Genomic DNA, 19598 nt, shown 5'->3' on the forward strand with positions numbered 1-19598 from the left:
ATTTAATGTAATTCTTGACGCTATCACCAACAATTTTATGATACTGAACTGGTTACTTAGCCTATTTCTTTAATTATTGAATGAGAACATTAATACTTATACTGCCCATCTGGTAACATTTGAAATCATTTATGTAAAAGCCCTTTTCTTCTTTGCAAAGCAATATATTTGAATTGAAAAATTGCTGGATTTCTATCTATGCAAGGAAATAATCGGAATTTTAAACATTTGCCTTAGGTGATCCGGAAGGGAGAAGTCAGCTGTTGCTGGACCTGTACACCATGTAAAGATAACGAGTATGTCTCTGACGAGTACACCTGCAAGGCGTGCCAACTGGGGTCCTGGCCCACCGATGACCTTACAGGTTCGTGTATCACAATGTCAGCATAGGTACAGCTCTCTCATATTAAAAAAAAATAAAAAATAAAAAATAAAAGTAACTGAAGAAGACACACACATGGGAAGAGGGAGTCACGTCAAACAGCATTTTTCATCTCGGTGGCCTTGGTTTATGTCACAAAGAATTTCCTTCAGAACAGAAGCCTCCCCAACACCTGGCTAATTGTAAAAATCTATAGATCTTACAGAGAGATTGGCTTATATTCCCACCATTCCCACCAAACTAGCTCAGAATCCCCAGGTTTTCATGCCATCCTGAGGATATTCCCAGAAATTTCTAGGCAGGGCCTCAGCTTACTGTCATTTGAGGTGGAAAGAGAGAGCTATTGGCCAGGAAGAAACTAAGACATGTCATGACTTATCCAAGAGTAAAGAGGTTACACAGAATTGGGTAGATATTGATCTAAAACTCTTTGCTTCTCTTTGTGCTTTTCCTTATTCTAAATCAGGAACTTCCAACTAATGAGTTTTTAAATACTTTCAGTACAGGGCATGGCTGATGTCTGATTGTTCCTTGTTTAGTTCTTTAGGGGGTGGAGTAGGTGGTGTTTGCTTTGTGTTCTTTTGGTTTGGGTTTATTTTCTGCAAAAGATGTTAAGGAATGTGTCATTGTGTTCTAAACATTATATTTTATAAATATTTCTAATTTTTACAATATAAAAACAGCATACGATAGCTTTCCTCTTTCCTTATAAATTATTCAGTGTATATTATATGCCTGTTTGCCTCGCTGAAATAAAGATACCAACTTCTATCTTCACTTAAAGAGGGATGCAAAAAGATAAAAATATGACTCCAGTTAATTAACATAGATTGGTGCAAATAGGAGTATGAGGAGTGGTCCTATGAGACTAAGTTTTTCAAGAAAATAGAGAGGGGGAAATCTCGATGCTTCATTTATGCTGGGAAAATATATTTTTATTTTATTTTATTTTATTTTTTAATATATTTTATTGATTTTGTCCAGAGAGGAAGGGAGAGAGACAGAGAGTTAGAAACATCGATGAGAGAGAGTCATCGATCAGCTGCCTCTTGCACACCCCTTACTGGGGATATGCCCGCAACCAAGGTACATGCCCTTGACTGGAATCGAACCCGGAACTCTTCAGTCCCCAAGCCGACGCTCTATCCATTGAGCCAAACCGGTCCCGGCGGAAAATATATTTTTAAAATCCAAACAATAAAATGGGACTGTAGAAGTGGTCATAGATCTAGCTTAATTTTGTAATTCTCATGCACAACCCTTCTTAAAAGCTATATAGATTGTGGTACAGACAAAAATAAATTATTGTCTATTTGAATATTTAAAAAAAAAAATCTCGAGAAGAGGGCCCACCAGTGCTATGTCAGGTCATCAAACGATTTTGAAATTAAAATGGATTTAGCACAACCTTAGGCTATAATATTATAGCATCCTCAGTGTTAATCCCTACCCCTCACAGGACAAGAAACTATTCCTCCTTGTTGTGTTAGCTTATTCCAAAAGCCTGGTTCTAAAACTCCTGTGATCTTGAGTCTTTTGAGACCAACTCACATTGAAGCTTTGTTTTCAGTGAATGGTGTTTATATAGAAAACTTCCTTTTCTTAAAAAAAAAAAAAATATTTAATGCAATATCTAAGTGCCTTGTGTTAGCATTTGGATCCTATTTTTACAAGACAATGAGCTTTTTGATGCTCTTTTTAAAAATATATATTTTATTGATTTTTTTTACAGAGAGGAAGGAAGAGGGATAGAGAGTCAGAAACATCAATGAGAGAGAGAAATCATTCAATTGCCTCCTGCACACTCCCTACTGGGGAGGAGCTCACAACCAAGGTACATGCCCTTGACTGGAATCATATGGAGCCCTTCAATCCACAGGCCAATGCTCTATCTACTTAGCCAAACCAGTCAGAGCTGATACTCTTACATCCTGGTACCCCCAAAGCCAACTCAGTGCTTAACACATAGCCTTCCATAAATTTAGTTTAATAGATGAACTATAGCCCACTTCCATCCACACACAGTAACATGTCAGAAAGAAAAACGAACATGATTGGTTTTCATGGGAGGGAAGTGAGGAGCTGCATTGCAGTCTTTGCTTTTCTACTATTTCTTTACTTTTTTCAAATTTCTAATTTCAATATTTATTGTCATTAAGTTGAACACCTATCTTGCAGATTCAACTATCTGCATGGTTAAGCACCTTGAAAATGAATATAATATTTCTTGTCCTATGTTTTGTAAAACTATTCTGCTGACAATGGACATGGTCTGCTTCCATATTCATTCAGCAGAAAAATGTTTAATCTTCTTATTTGCATAATAAAATACATGGTAGAGAAACTGAGGTTGAAAACCAGATGTGGTTCTTATATATATATATATTACCATCTTACTAGAAAAGAAACATTAATTTCCCCCTCTCTTGCTCTCTGTCACACACAAACACACACATATAGTAAATTATATTAAGTAATGTAAAGTAAAAGAACAAGATTTTTTTAAATGAAAATATTAGGAAAGACATAATTTAAATGTGTGGCTATAAAAGATCTCTCCAAAGGAGTGAAATTTAACTGAGATTTAAATGTTAATTAGAAATAGCTAGCAAAAAAGTCATGAGAAGAGCCTTTCTGGTTAAGGAAGAAGCACAAGTAAAGGTCTATATATGGGGAAGCAAATGGGAAAATGGTGTCAGAAGAGATCAGAAAGGCCTCAGTGGTTAGGCCAGATAGAGCCTTGTAAAACACGCCCAGGATATAAGTATTTATTACTAAATATAATGAGGAACACATTTATTATACCTTTAAAATATCATTCTAATTTCCATGAGGGAGAATAGTTTGGAGAGGGATAGAAAGTGGAATCGGGGATGCCAGTTGGATGATTACTGCAGGTTGGCATTGTAGGCAAGATTTCTTAGTGTCCTTGTCTGAACTGTGCATTGGAAATTTTGAAATAGACTTTGGAGTAGAATCAAGAGGATATACAGATGAATTGGCTGAAGTAAATACTAAGTAAGGCTACCAAATAATCTGCCTTGAAGGCTAGAGAAATAAATGCATTCTTTCACAAAAATAAGTAGTTTGATTTTTAAGCACGATCACTTTGAGATATCTTTGAGATTTTCAAGTGTGAATTAATTTAACAAATTAAGGCCTTACAGTTTGTTCCAGAAAATGTTCAAAAAACTTATAATCTAGTGGGAGAAAATCATATATATATATATATATATATATATATATATATATATCCACCCATAATATGAAAATAGACCGGACGATGGAACAACTGAACAACCGGTCACTATCACGTGCACTGACCACCAGGTGGCACATGCAGGAGATGGCAGGCGTCAACAGCAGGTGGCAGAGTGTGGAACATGGGGGCGGCAGCAGCAGTGGGATGATGGAGCAGGTGAGCAGGGGCAACAGACCAAGGTGGGGCACTGGTCGCTGTCATCAGGGTGAGCCTCTGGTGGTTACTAAACATTCATGCTGCGGTTCTGCCCCGTGCTCACACCTGCTGCTGTTGCTGGCCCTACTCACACCTGCTGCTAACGCTGGCCCCAAAAACTCCACACTGTCAGCGGGTGCGAGTGGGGCCAGCATCATCAGCATGTGGAAGCAGTGGCAGCAGAAGTGGTGGCAGCGGTGGCAGTGGCAGACAGGAGACCAGGGTTGCAGCAGGAAGGGCCAGGAAGGGGCATGGAAGATGGACCAAGACCCACCCCTGTGCCCACCACAGCCTTGTGACCCACAGTTCCTTTCAAGGTGCACTAATTCATGCACTGGGCCCTAGTATAGTATATTAAAGGCTATAGGTAAAAATGAACCAAGTGGTATGGAAAAATAGAGGAGGGCCTACCTAACCCTGAAGAATTTGGGAAAGTTTAATCTTGAAGCATAATCTTGGAGCTCACTTAATACAAACGTGAAGAACATCTTAGAAAGTGAGTGAGCATCAAGCTATAAATGGCACCAATCTTAACTTATTTGCCCCAACCAAAAATCAGTGACTCTTCCCTATTCCTGAGCACCTTATCTAGTCACAATCACAGCTGGATGTTTGAATTGCTAACTATTCTTACTTGCTCCATCTGTACAACTCTTCCCTTGACTATGTTCTCATCCTCTCACATTTGGCTATTATAGTAATTTCCTAGTTTATTTCCCTACTCCCAAATTTATACCACATGTCTCTGTCTACTATTCATCTTGCTACTAGATAATGTATCCAAAATACAGAGTTATCCCTTTTATTTCATTGCTCAGCACTTACCAGCATTTTCATATATTTATACATATATTGCAAGTATTTTAATATAGCACACAAAATACACTCTCTCCCATTTCTCCTATGACCTTTCCAATGTCAATCACCACCACTTTGTAATTCTCATTTTACATCCTATCTAATAAAGAGGGAATATGCTAATTGACCATCATGCCCTCACAAGATGGCTGTGCCCATGGCCAATAAAGTGAGAATATGCTAATTTACTGTGACACCCTCACAAAAGATGGTGGCACCCACAGCCACAAGATGGCAGCACCCGGTCCCCTCAGCCCTGCCTCATTCAGCCAGAGTCCCCCAGTCCCTTTAGCCCTGCAAGGGAAGGCAGTTGAGGGCGATCAGCTTGGCAGGGGAGCACAGTTGGGGATAATCATGCTGGCAGGGGAGCAATTAGGGGGCTATCAGGCTGGCAGGCAGAGTGGTTAGGGGCAATCAGGCAGGTGAGTGGTTAGGAGCCAGCAGTCCCAGATTGTGAGAGTGAAGTCCAACGGCCTGATCCCTGCAGGATCAAGCTTATACCAACAGTCAGACATCCCCTGAGGGGTCCCAGATTAGAGAGGGTGCAGGCTGGGCTGAGGGACCCCCTCCATGCACAATTTCGTGCATCGGGCCTCTAGTTCTAGTATAAAAGGCTGTTTATAATTGTCATCTACACACAGTGCTGTGATTCTTCCATGTACATCCATGTATTTTCTTTTCTGTCCACAATGTACTTATTCCCTTACATAGAGGTAGCACTTAGTCAATGTGTGTCAACCTGCAGAAAAATGATGGAGAGAGTTACAAATGAAGACGAAAATAGGAATTAAGACTATCTAATGATTCTAGCCTTTAGCCAAAAAGTTTGAACTTTATCCTATAGACAGTGTGGGGCCAGTGGAGGTTTTCCAGCAGAAGAAAGAAATGATTCCTCTAGCTACATGTGTATTTGTGAGTGTGTGTATGTATGTGGGGAGCTGGAGTAAGTGCAAACATGGGAAATCTCCCCATTGATACTATGTGAACTTTAACATTCAAGTGAGATCTACAGCACTTTTCCAAAGAGCCTGGAGCTGTTTGCAATCCTATCTCAGTGACTCTAATGCAACTTAACAGGTCACTTGGAGCTGCTGACCAGAGACTGCTCTCATGGCTGCAGCCATCCTAAAACCACCACAGAGATACCTGGGCTAGCTAGCTTCGGGAAGACTGGAAGCCTTTCTTCTACCAACTTGGCTTAGTTACCTCACTTCAGCCTACAACGTGAGAGTTCAGGTCACCTTTGGGTCAGTGTCCTCATTGTGGTAATAGTAACTAACTCATAAATTGTGCTTCTTGTGTGCCAGGAGCTGCTTAAGCATCTTACAAATGTTAATTAAATTAACCCCAACAAAACTCTATAAGATTGTTAGCACAGTTAAGAAATCTGAACCCACTTAGAATGGAACAATTATTTAGAAAAACAATTAAGATTGGCAATCAACTGACATTACTGTCTTTATATTTATATTTATCTATAGACTTATATAGATTTTTAGAAAGATGTCTGAAATCCCTAACCAGTTTGGCTCAGTGGATATAGGGTTGGCCTGCAGACTGAAGGACCCCGGGTTCGATTCTGATCAAAGGCATATATCTTGGTTTGAAGCTCGATCCCCAGTAGGAAACATATAAGAGGCAGCTGATATATATTTCTCACACTATATCCTTCTCCACGCCTATGTGTAAAAATCAATAAAATATATTTTTAAAAGAAAGATGTCTGAAATGAAGGTCACCTACTGATAAGAAAAGATGTTTATGAGTGGTGGGATTGTGGGTTACTTTTTCATACACATACATATATATCTGTATGTAAACATATATGCATATAATTTTGAATTATATTTTAAGGATGAGTTTTCATTAATAAAGCCATTAATATAAATTTTAAGCTAGCCATATTCTTAAAATCCATCATAAAATAGCAGGAAGCAAGGACCCAGAGTTAGGAAGAGAAAGGAAGAGGATCTGGCATGAAAACTAGAAAGAAAGAAGATTATAAAAGGACAATGAGAGCAAAACATAGACAATGTCACTAAATCAACTTATTTTCATTGAGGACATCAAGTAGTTATTACTTATCTAACAATCATCATATATGTGTGCCCTCAAATAAATCATCCTCCTAAATACAGTATTAATAAATGATAAGATATTGAGTGTCAACAGCACCATTATATCAGTGGAAGCTTCTTAAATAAAGTTGTCTCTTCAATTAATTGCATACATGCAAGCATTCAAGTAAAAATGGGAGCTGATCAAACTAAAATGGTAGAGAAGAATGTTTTGGACACAGTAAAGAACTGAATATGTGGGGGTTGGGTGGGGGGAAGGTGACACAGGCAAGCTAGGAAAAGGCCAACTCTAATTAGAGAGCTTTGTCTACTATGATAAATATTTTAAAGTTTATCCTAAGGGAAATTGAAAGCATTTGTTTATTCATTCATTAGTCATTCGTTCAACAAATATAGGTCTAACTGTTGAAAATATTTCTATGACCAAAGCATAAAATTCTCTGCCCCCCTGATGTTTACATTCTAGTGGAGAGCACAATTTTAAATGAGGCAATTATTATCTCCAGGAATATCCAAAACTTGAATAAGAAAGGAAGTACAATCAAGATGGACTGTATAAATATATTTACAAATTGTAAAGAGTGAATATTGTTTAACTGACTTCAGAATAGTGGTTTCATCTGGAAAGAGAGAGTGGGGTCAGATGTGTTATAAAAGTGATTTCAATTATTTCTGTAAGCTGTGTGAGTGTGTATGTCTAATTTGAAACAAATGACAAAATATCATCATTTGTTAACACTAAATTTTTGTTTGTTCAATACTTCCCTGCATGTTTAAAATAGTTTTTATTTAAAATATTTCATACTATTTGAGCTACGTAAGTATTAAATGGTAAAAGATAAAAATTTTAAATAAAGGCTAAATTGAGGATTTATTTATTTTCTTTGTTTTTGATATGTTTTTTATTGATTTCAGAGAGAAAGAAAGAGGGAGAGATAGAAAAATCAATGAGAATCATTGATTGGCTGCCTTCAGGGTTGCAACCTGGGCATGTGCTCTGACCAAAAATCAAACTGTCACCTCCTGGTTCATAGGTCCATGTTCAGCCATTGAGCCACTCTTCCCAGGCTAAATTGGGGGTTTTAAAAGGATAGTAGCTTGGCTGGTTTTACTCAGTGGATTGAGCATTGTCCCATGCATCAAAAGGTCACCAGATCCCCAGTGGAGGGGCAGTGCAGGAGATGGTGTATCAATGTTTCTATCTCGCTTTCTTTTTCCCTTCCTCTCTCTCTAAAAGCCAATAAAAACATATTTGTTTAAAGCAGGATAGTAGAACACAACAGTAAATAAAATTTGCAAATCACAATGTGAATCTCTTTGTGGTTTAGAGTATGATGATGCTGTCGGAATAAAGAGAAATGAAAAGATCTTATTAGGAAAATTAAATCAAAACAATCAGGGGGGACATGATTGTTTCCCTGAGAGAAAAGGGAGGATAAAGTAGTGGATGGCAACAATTTAGGTGAGGCCTTAAAAAATTCCCTCAAAGCTGAAACCGGTTTGGCTCAGTGGATAGAGCATCAGCCTGTGGACTGAAGGGTCCCAGGTTTGATTCTCGCCAAAGGCCCTTGGTTGCGGGCACATCCCCTGTGGGGGGTGTGCAGGAGGCGGCTTATTGATGTTTCTCTCATGGAATGTTTCTAGCTCTTTATCCCTCTCCTTTCCTCTTTGTAAAAAATCAATAAAATATATTTAAAATAAATTAATTAATTAAATAAAAAATTCCCTAAAAGCTTCCATTCTACACTATTCCTTACCAGATACTGGAAAAAAGTTGTCCTAGAAAGAATATTTCATTTGTTTATTTGTTTTTCTCTCAAAGAATTTAGGAGAGGATATAAGTAGCAGATCCTTAGCTTCCTAGACCAAAGCCAAAGGCATGGAAACACTTCCAGGTGGGTTTGCCAACTCTGGCCACCTTCCAACAAACCCAAGCAAAAAGGAAAAAGCAAAAACAACTAGGTGGCTTTCCAATAATAATTTGATGATGGAAAGCTTCTTAAAAGGAAGTTAGAATGATTTCTTGATTTTTCATTCATTAAGAAATGTACCTTAATTATTTTATGTGCAAAGCTATAAAATGGAAGGGAGGCATTGCATATCAACATTTTAATGTCAATAGGGACATTCTCTAAGAAGTTCCTTTGGTTCCCTAAGTTGCCTGATTGCTTTGGAGGTTGGAACCTTTGTATCTTCCTTTAAGAGGGAAAAAAGAGAACATAGCCAAACTAAAGGGAGTTAGTGGGAACTTGAGAGGGAGTGGAAAATAAACTGGGGCAAGGAGGGGGGTGGAGGGAGGGGCGGGGGAGACACTAACCATTGACAGTTTTATTGTTCTAGATTTTGCATTACTTTCTTCTAAAAAACTTTTGCTTCATTTGTGATCCTCATAGTTGTCCCACTAATCTTGAAATTCTTTTTTTTTACCTTTTAACAAAAAAGTACAGTAAATAAAAACATGGAAGGATTGCTTTTCAGTACCAATAATTATAACTATCTTAAGCATTATTCTATTGAATCTTTTGCAGTAAATATTACAATTTTATAGTTAAACTAAGACTCAGAAAGATTCTGTATGTTGCTTAAGATTATAAAACTAGTGGAAAATCAAGCCTGGGAGCTGTGATTTCACTATTTATACTTACCTGTCTATCTTCACAATAACATTTGGAAACCCTGTAGTTTTAGGAAATTATGGGAAGAGAAAAAATTCAGCTTTAAGTGGTCATGTTACTTATCGCCAGGTTGTTCTGATATTTTTTATTTCAAATGTGCTTAAAATGAAATGCCTATTTGATTATTGTAATTCAGTTTGAACCAGGAGAGAAGTTACAAATATTCTTGCCATTTATTTAGTATTATGTATTTATTATTTTTTAGGGGAGTTTGGATTAAAAATGTGTTTATTTCTATTAAAATAATTGTAATAAATAGTTCCTATTAATATTAAAAATGGAACAGGCTTTCAGAATGTTGACATGTTATTTCTTAGCTTCTATGTTAGGTAATAATCTGAATAGAAACATCCTACACAGTCGTTCATTTAGCAAATGTTGCTTTTATCAAGTCTCTTCATTGTTTTCAGCATTTTGTTAGTTTCTAGTGATAGAAATATAAAGGGAATGTATATGACCTTCAATTTATATGGAATCAAATGTCCTTAGCGGAATAGGGTTGACTTAAATAAATTAGTATAATGACTGAATAAAATAGTTATAGAGATAAAGAACCATTGAACAGACTATCAAACTATAGAGGGAAGGCAAAGGAAGTTGGGGGTGGGGGCTGTAAGAGATCAACTAAAGGACTTGTATGCATGCATATAAACATAACCAATGGATACAAGACACTGGGGGTGGGCAGGTGAAGGTGTATGCAGGGGGGAAGGGGGAGCAGGAGAAGCTGAGGGGAGGTCAAGTGGGGGAAAAAGGAGACATATGTACTACTATGTGTAATGCTTCAAACAATAAAAAAAATTTAAAAATTAAAAATGAACACCAAAAAAATAAAATAATAATAATAAAAGAGAGGTGGGGGAGTAAGGGAAAGAATAAAGGAACAAACTAATAGGAAGGAAGGAATGAGGAAGCAGAGAAAGTGCTAGCATAAGAATAAACATTGATCACTCTAGAAACATCGAGAAGAGAATATTAACCTGGTCTTGAAAGTTTAGTGATGCCTTCTGGGAGGAAATGGAATTAATGCATGTGAAAATTAGTTAATCATGTAAAAAGGAGAAAAATGTTCAAGCAGAAAGGAAAGGCCCTGAAGACCCATTTCCCATTTAAGAAATGTGTGGTTTTTGCAATATCACAAAGCAGTGATTCACTATTTCACATCTATCTTCATATTAAAGTCTATTCTATGGGAGCTACCCTTTTCTACAGAACATAATTATGACCAGTTGTAAAAAAAGTAAAAAGTGACCACTTTGTCTAACTATAAAATTCCAAGGTCCCTAAGTACTTCCCAGATTTTCTGACTAAATTTGCTACATAAACATTCAGCAATACAATCTAAGGAGAGAAGATTTATGACAAATAAATTGTCTCCAATAATGAACCTTTATCTTCCAATATCACACTGGTTTAAATCAAAAGGCTTTGGAGTCAGACATATCCATGTTGAAGTCCACATTTTATCACTGATTCATTGTTATGAGTTTAAGCAAATAAATTTCCTTCTCTGAGCTTCAACTTCTTCTTCCATAAAATGGAGATAATAGTAGTAACAAATTCATAGATTTATTGGATACATAAAGTAGCGTACACAAGTTTAGTATCTTTCAGCAGTTCAATTATATTAACAGCTATCTCTCCAGTGTTAAAAATGTTTTCAAAATTATAAAGAAATGAACATAGAGATGGATGAATTTAAAAATAAATGAATGAAAGGTAAATGTAGTACTTGCACCCTCCCATACCCACATAAAAAATACAGCTAACTTACAGATTAACCATCATTCAGAACCACCTGGAATCTAGCTGAATGGAAGTCCTACAACTAAGGATAAAAAGAAGAAGCCACATCAAGACTGGTAGGAATGGCAAAATTGAGAACAGGCTGATCCCACATGGTAGATAAAAATCAGGAAGTATATCTTGGCTGCAGAGGTCCCCCATAAAGGGCCCAAACACAGACTTACTTGGACTTACTTCCTCTGATCTCCAGCAGCTCAAAAGTCACCAGGGATATACGGGAGGAACTGAAGTGGCTGACTTCAGGGCCAGAGCCAGAGACACAGCTTTCTCCTAGACAAGTACTGGCAAAGGCCATATCTGAGTCTCCATCAACCTGATAACATTGTTAGCATGCTCCCGGTGATTCCCTGAGAGACCACCCCACCAATTTATAGACCCATACAAGCTGTGTTCAGTGGCTTTTCCATACAAATTGTCTGTATTGGCTTATGCTTCAGACTTATCTAAAATCTCTCAAATAAGCAGCATCTGGCCTTGATGTACCCCATAGCTCTTGCTAAGTGGCCCTAGTCCCAGCACTAGTGTCAGCCAGTCTTGGTTTACAGTGTGGCCTCTCCAGATACCTCCAAGCTCAGTATAAGAATCATCCATCTGCAGATTGCTTTGTAGCTCATGTCAGATGGTTTCAAACAGAACACAGGTATTGACTGATCCTGACCTACACTTCCTGGAAGGTCCCAGAGCCAGTGCACACAATGGATAGATGACATCAAAGCATCGCCACCCAAAGACATCCACAGGTGACATACTCAAGGGGTGGGTTCACAGGCACCAGAGCCCCACTTAAATATATTCTGGTCTGTGGGGTGGGCCCCTGTACAACTGATCCTCCATTGTGGTTGCAATCAGTCCTTGTGGCCAATGGGCCTTGGGGTAAATCCCTCCTATTAATGTGCCAACAGCAATGAATGCTCAGCTACAACAGGAGGCTATATACAGCCCACACAGGGCAGGGGACACACCTGGAATGTCTAGCTTGTGTGAACATGGAAGCTGTGCCACTGGACCCTACAGGACACTTACTACATTGAGGCACTCTACCAAGTCCAAGGACATAGTAGCTCTCGCTAAATGCCTGAAAACAAAACACAGGGAGACTGCAAAAATAGGAGACAAAAAAACATTTTCCAGCCTCAAATTATTAAATATTATCCATACACTGAAAATTTATCAGTTTAAACATACAGCCTAGACTCCTCATTTAATCTCCAGACTTGAATATTTAACTGCCTACTTGACATATTTATTAAAATGTTTAATAGATATTGCAAATCATACATTTCCAAAGTTGAAACCTAGGTTTTTATCCTCCTGATTCCCAAGGCTGCTTGCTCCATCCTTAATATTCTATATTCTCCTGATGGCAAATCCATTCTTTCATTAGCTCAAACCAATATCTTTGGAATCATATTTTAACCTCTCTTATATCCTTTAGTCAATTCATTATATATATATATATATATATATATATATATATATATATCCATTTACTCTCCTTCAAATATAGAATTTTACCATTACCTCTACTCTAAAATCCCTAGTCTTATTCAGCAATCAACATTAACCACCTTTACTGTTGAGATAACCTTCTAACTAGTCTTCTTGATTCTACCCTTGTCCCTTGTTCCCAACTAGAGCTACTTCACAGGACTCCAGGGAGAGATATCTTTTTTAAAAAGCAAGCCAGACCATGTTACTCCATTGCCTAAGAACCTACAATGATTTCCTATTTTATTCAAAGTCCTTACAAATTATTATCTGGCTCCTTGTACATTCATAGTTCCAGGGTACATTCCCTTTCACTTCATCTCCTTCTTACCCCAACACATAGGTCCTTTTGTTCTTTAAAATATCTGCAAGTTTCTTATCCTGGGACCATTGCTCCAGCTGTTCTCTGCCTGGAATGCTCTACCCCAGAAACCACAGGGCTCCTATCCTTCCCTCCTGCAAGTCCCAGCTGAAACATCTACCCTGACCAACATGTTTAATATTACAAATTGCTCCCCTTGCCCTCTTCTATCTCTCATTTTTTCCACTTAATATATAAACTTTTATTCTATTATATTGCTTATGTATTAATTTATTTTGTTGATAATATATTGTCAGTCTCCTAGTGGGAATATAAGCTAAAGAAGAGGGTTTGTTTTATTGTTTTGGGGTTTGTTTGTTGTTTTCTTGGCATGTTTTATCACTCGGGAATATCAAGGTCCTCAAACACAGTAGACACTTAATAAATATTTGTTGAAGAAATAAATTACAAAATGGAAGAAAGGAAACAAAGGGAGTATCCATCATTCATTACATTAGGAACTTTGTTTTCTGCCAGCCAATCCTTATCTGAATTATCTGCATTTTACAAAAAACTGAGGTTGAAAATGTAAAATACCTGTGCTGTGTTTACACAGTAAGTAGCAAAAGTAAGGCTCAAGCCTCACTGTGAAAGTAAATGGAAAGAATATGAGTCACTGAATTCTTTCTGAACAGACCTCTAAAGTCCTATGAAACATTTTGTGCAGCGATCTGTAAAAACAATGAGTCTGAGAAAGTTGTTTCAGTTAATGCTGAAAACACAATGATTTTTTTAAAGGAAATGCCAGGGCTCATATATTATTGGAAATTTGTAAAATGCCTTTTTACTCCTCCAATTTCTCAGTTCTCATTAACTTATACATTTGTTGATCGCACCAGATGAGCCAAAAGGTGGCATATTAATAAATGTAACACCATCTGCTCCAGGAAAAAAATAATAATAATAAAAGGCCCTCTCTCGATGGAATTTTTCAAAATAGGCCTCAAAGAGAACATAAACCAGCTTTCCTCTTGCCAGAAGCTAAGCAGTGAAAAATGTACCCTGTGCTCTTCTTCACAATGACAAATTTGTGGTAATGCTAAAAACAATGTCATCGTGGTCAGAAGCCATTCTGATAGAGAAAACATTGTGGTTCCATTGATCTCAGTCTTTGATAAATATAGCTTACCCAAAATAAATAATCACATTCTCCCCCAAGAACATAAAACATTATAGCACAGTGCTTACCACTGGTCTCTAACCCGCTTGGAAAGTGCTTTCATAAAGTGCTGGTATATTATATGAGTAATATGAAACAGATAAATGTCTCCTATTTCACCACCTCTTAAAAGTCACATTAAGTTGAGTGAAAATTCAGAGACCATATGTGCTGCCTTGTACTTACAAACAATTTAAGATAATATAATACCATTTACTTGGGGCTGTGTATATATAAACAGGCTAGAAAGATAAAACAGGCCCGGCTTTTTCCCAGAAGAATATAGGACAATCTAATAAAACACTTTAGCAGATGTTGAGTCACTACTGTTTTATGTGCGTACTTCTCTTTTTCCTCTTTTTATCACTTCATAATTATTAAGCCCCTGTTCCAGTCACATGTTATTTTATGTGGTCCTCACACTAATCCTTGAGATGTAGGCTGGAAGGTATTATTATCTTCCCTCCTACAGCTTTAACTGATTTCGCATCTGAACTCTCAGCAGTACTTTCTCCGAGATGTTGTAATTCTCTGATGACACTATATTACTATGCTGTAGTAGAGGTGTCGAACTCAATCAGAGAAGGGGCCAAAATCTAAAATCCAGCCTAAATCGCGGGCCGAATGGTTTACTGAACAGTCATAAACTGACAATGTCATAAACTGACAGCGGAGTGCAGTGATGACAGCGCGGTGCGGGCCACATTGCAAGGCCTGGCGGGCTGGATTTGGCCCGCGGGCCTTGTGTTTGACACATGTGCTGTAGAGGTATTATTCCTCCACACCTCTGATTCTTGCATTCTGGCTATTTCCTTTACATGTTTTTCTCCCCTCGTCTATGTCTGTACTTCTCATATGGTTCCTTTCACTTGAAATGTTCTTCAGGCCCAACCCTAACTCAGTTCCCTTAACTAAAAAGGAATGAGTCTGGCCAGTGTAGTTCAGTGGTGAGCATCGGTCAAGAAACCTATTAGGACACATGCCTGGGTAACTGGCTCAATCCCCAGTAACAATTTAAGAGTCTGACTAAACCAGAGGAAAGGGACTCTAAAAAGAGCCTGGGAAGCCAATTAATTAATAGAAATAAGTAGAAATTAAATGTAAAACACTCAATATAGCTCATAGCATATAGGTAAAATTCATTGATAGTCTATTGGTTTTAAAGTGATGACTTTAATGTTTTATTCTAACAAAATACAAAAAAAAGTTTTAAGCATTTTATAGACTCAGTCCTGAAAAATTGCTTCATCTTGAGTGTGTGTATTTTTCTACAAGGATTTCTTCAAATTGAAGGCCTCATTATAGGGATGGAATTCTGCATTTAATTCCATTTTACATATAGAAAAATCAAGATGCAAATAAATAAAGTGAAAGTCTCATACCTGTGGGAAATACTGTGTGCATGCTGAAAATGAAGTACATGTACCCTTACTCTATTATCCTCTTCATTAATGAAATCAATCATTCATTCAGCCCGTTTAATAGCCTATGTGTGGGGTTCTGTGCTTGGGACAGAAAACAGCAAAAGCAAAGAAACACCGATAGATAAAAATCCTGCTCTCAGATTGTTCACAGTCCACCACATGAGCCAGACAAGCAAACTCACTGTGAGCAGAACAGCTGTGCTGTTGTGTGCATCAACAAGACAATTGTGTGCAAAACTGTGATAGGCACAGGCCCAAACCCAGGGCACTGTGTGACCACAGGGGAGGAACGTGTCATTCAGCCGCAGGGAATCAGGAAAGCCATTCCGGAAGAGAATCTGGAAAATGAAAACAAAAGAGGAGTTAACTAGTGTACAAGATAGGGGCAAGGTAAAAATGGAGCACGTTGTTTCATTTAGATTCATATGCTGTGTTTTTCCTCTTCTGCAGTTTGACCAGAAGTCATATTTTTCAAAGTTGTTCCCTACAAATGTGCATCTGTGATAATCCTTCCCCCTGGCACTCTGCAGTACTAGTAAATCATTCTTTATGCCTTAATTATTAAAAGAATCTTCGAATACAGTTTCAAACTCCCTTATAAAATGTAACTAATAACAAAGAACAAAAATAAAAACCAAATCAAAAATACCTCTCTGGCCGAAACTGGTTTGGCTCAGTGGATAGAGCGTTGGTCTGCGGACTTAAGGGTTCCAGGTTTGATTCTGGTCAATGGCATGTACATTGGTTGTGGGCACATCCCCAGTGGGGGGTGTGCAGGAGGCAGCTGGTCGATGTTTCTCTCTCATCAACATTTCTAGCTCTCTATCCCTTTCCCTTCCTCTCTGTGGAAAATCAATAAAATATAGTTTTTTAAAAATACAACTCTTGAGTTGGTTCAACTCTCTAAGGGAATTTTATTTAAGGAATCTAAGCAAACAATCTATAATAATAAAAATGTAATATTCTGATTAGACCAGACATCCTGTCCTTCCTTCTGAACAAAGTCTCAGCAGACAGGGGCCATGGCAGAGGCAACCACCGCAGAGGTGGGAGCCAAGGCCCTTGCATGAATTTCGTGCATCGGGCCTCTAGTCTGTAATAAACCTGGAAGGGCTGGGTCCAATGATAAATGGATGACTCCCCTCTGGAGCAGTGTTCAGAATACCCCATAGTCAGTCCTTATTCTCTTCTGGTGTGGGTATTTGCCCATTTTTTTTTAATCTACACTAGAAAATTTCAGGGCACAAACCCAACTCTTGACCAATCAGACTTTCTGACCAGAAACCATCAGGACATATAGTCCAGGATGACAAGCTTGCTGAATAGCTTGAACCGAATTGATATTTCAGAAGGGAGCATGGATTTAGGTCAAGGTAACAAATAGCAAATACTTATACTACCATTAACCCTGTCTTGCCCATGGCATACACTCTTAATTACTCATGTTTCTCTTTCCTGAGTAGCCTCAGGACCCCTTTCAGAGGGACACTTGGCCATTTGGCCTCCCTGATAATAGCATCAAGCAAACAAGCAAAAATCCCACAGGATTTTAATCTCAGCCACAACATGTTAGCTCATATTGCCCCTCTGTAAAATAGAGTTAATGATTCCTACTTCACTTGTTTATTATAAAGATTACCTAAGATACCTAGGAAAGCATCTGACATATAGTAGGTACTTATGATCCTTTTTTTAAATGCTGGTATAAGTGCCCATCAGCAGATGAATGGATTAAAAAAACTGTGGTACAGCTACACAATAGAATACTACACTGCTATAAAAAAGAAAGACCTCTTACCATTCGCAACAGCATGGATGGACATGGAGAGCATTATGCTAAGCGAAATAAGCCAGTCAGAAAAATAAATATCACATAATCTCATTCATTTGTGGAATATAATATAATGAACAACATAAATAATGAGCAAAAATAGATCCAGAGGCAGAGAAGCATCAAACAGACTGTCAAACCTCAGTGGGAAGGCAGGGAGGGTGAGGGGCAGGTAAGAGATCAACCAAAGGACTTATATGCATGCATATAAGCATAGCCAATGATCACAGACACTAGGGGGGTGAGGACATGTGCTGAGAGGTGGGAGTGGCTGGGGAGAGCTCAATGAGGGAAAAAGGAGACTTGTAATACCATATGTAATACTTCAAACAATAAAGAATTTAAAATTAAAAAAAGAAAGAAAAGTAAAGTAAATGTTGGCATCAACAGGAATAAGGCAGCTTCCAGTTGAAGCAATTTCCAATATAGCTTAACTAATATTTGGATAGAAACTAAAATTTTTATTTGAGGCAGTGATCAAGGTATGTTTTCACACTAAGGTAATGGTAAAAATCAATCAACTCTACCATATGCCTTCTCTGCAGAGGACTTGGGGTGCTTTTGTTTTTTTCTGGCCTAAACTAAAAAATGTTGCAATTAACAGCTTTCCTGGGAACAGTGAATCTGAACTTTACAGTTAGATGGCACTTGTTAAAACATGACTTCTGTTTACTGCCTTCCTCATTTCTTTCCTCTACCCACACATCCCAAATTCACTGGATTATTCAGAATTAAATTAATCAGTCAATCATAAAGACTTGTCAATTCATAATCAATACCAGGAATATTTCTAATGTGAAACATGTCATACTGCTAGGTAGTAAGTGTTACTTAGTTTTGTCCTTTCTTAGTTACTAGAATTTGACTAAAATTTATATGTAATGAACTGAATTTAGCCTTCTGTCTATAACAGTGCATAGCAATTCTATAATTTGGAATTTTTTATAAGAAACAAAAAATTTTGTTGAAGATGATTTGATCCATTTGCCAGATGATAATTATATACTTTGGTTATATAGTAAATTGCTATGTTAACCATATACCATATTTTTCGGACCATAAGACGCACCAGTTTTTAGAGAAGGGAAATGAAGAAAAAAAGATTCTGAAACAAATAGTGTCCTAAAATATTTTATGTGCATTAAAACCCAACATCACAGTCATAAACACATGTAATCAACCCTGTAAAGTAAACAGCAGCATTTAGAACCATTTTAGAGCCGGGCAAGCACACAGAGACCACACAGAGCCGGGCAAGTAAAAAAAACTTTTTTTTTACAGTATATGTGTAGGCTATATTTGGACCATAAGACGCAGGGACTTTTTCCCCCCACTTCTGGGGGGAAAAATGTGCGTCTTATGGTCCGAAAAATACGGTAAGTAGACACCATGATCAGTACTGGGGATCCATTTGTGAGCAAGAGACAAAGTCTTTTACATCAGGGTGCTTATAGTCAAGCAGGGAGGACAGAGGACTGACTTTATTAACTAAAACTCTCTCTCTCTCTCTCTCTCTCTCTCTCTCTCTCTCTCTCTCTCTCTCTCTCTCTCTCTCTTCCCTTTCCTCTCTCCCTCCTTCTCTCTCTTTCACTATCACTCACATATAATTCCAATTCTTCTGAACTATGGGTGTTATGAAAACCTTTAGCTTAAGCCTGAGTGAACAGATAGTATTAGAAAATCAGGGATATGGACAATGCAGAAAAAAATCTGAGCCTGCATTCCTTTGCTATCTCAGACCAACACCTTAGAGACCCAAAGCCAGAGTCGTAAAGAGAGGAGGAAAGGTGATTAAGTGGTCTCTCGATGGAACACATTTGAAAGCAAGCATGATGCTGCTAGTCATCAGTCAACACCTTGTACTCTGGGCAGAACTATTGTTCTTGTACCAGTGTAGTACACCGGAAGTGGCCTAACCAGCAGCTGAGGACACGTACATCTGATTCTCAGAGATTTTCAAAAATATACCAGGAATAATAAAGCTTGTTAATGAGTTCTTCCTTCATTTACTTGCAGAATATCAGGCAGCTCTCCCAGGATCTTTGATTTCTCATTCTTGCTGCCTGAACAGACACTTGG

At 37.9% G+C, this 19598-nt stretch overlaps 1 protein-coding gene across 6 annotated transcripts in view; it reads left to right on the forward strand.

The window, feature by feature from the left end:
- Positions 1–19598, forward strand: part of GRM5 (glutamate metabotropic receptor 5) — a 399229-nt gene that overhangs the window by 316482 nt on the left and 63149 nt on the right. For all 6 annotated transcript variants that reach the window (XM_084894637.1, XM_084894640.1, XM_084894641.1 and 3 more), the window contains exon 7: positions 238–364. In XM_084894637.1, the coding sequence (XP_084750763.1) occupies positions 238–364 (127 nt within the window). The remainder of the gene's footprint in view (positions 1–237; positions 365–19598) is intronic.

Source organism: Pipistrellus hanaki, assembly GCF_964339955.1.
Source record: "Pipistrellus hanaki genome assembly, chromosome: 9".
NCBI classification, from domain to species: domain Eukaryota; kingdom Metazoa; phylum Chordata; class Mammalia; order Chiroptera; family Vespertilionidae; genus Pipistrellus; species Pipistrellus hanaki.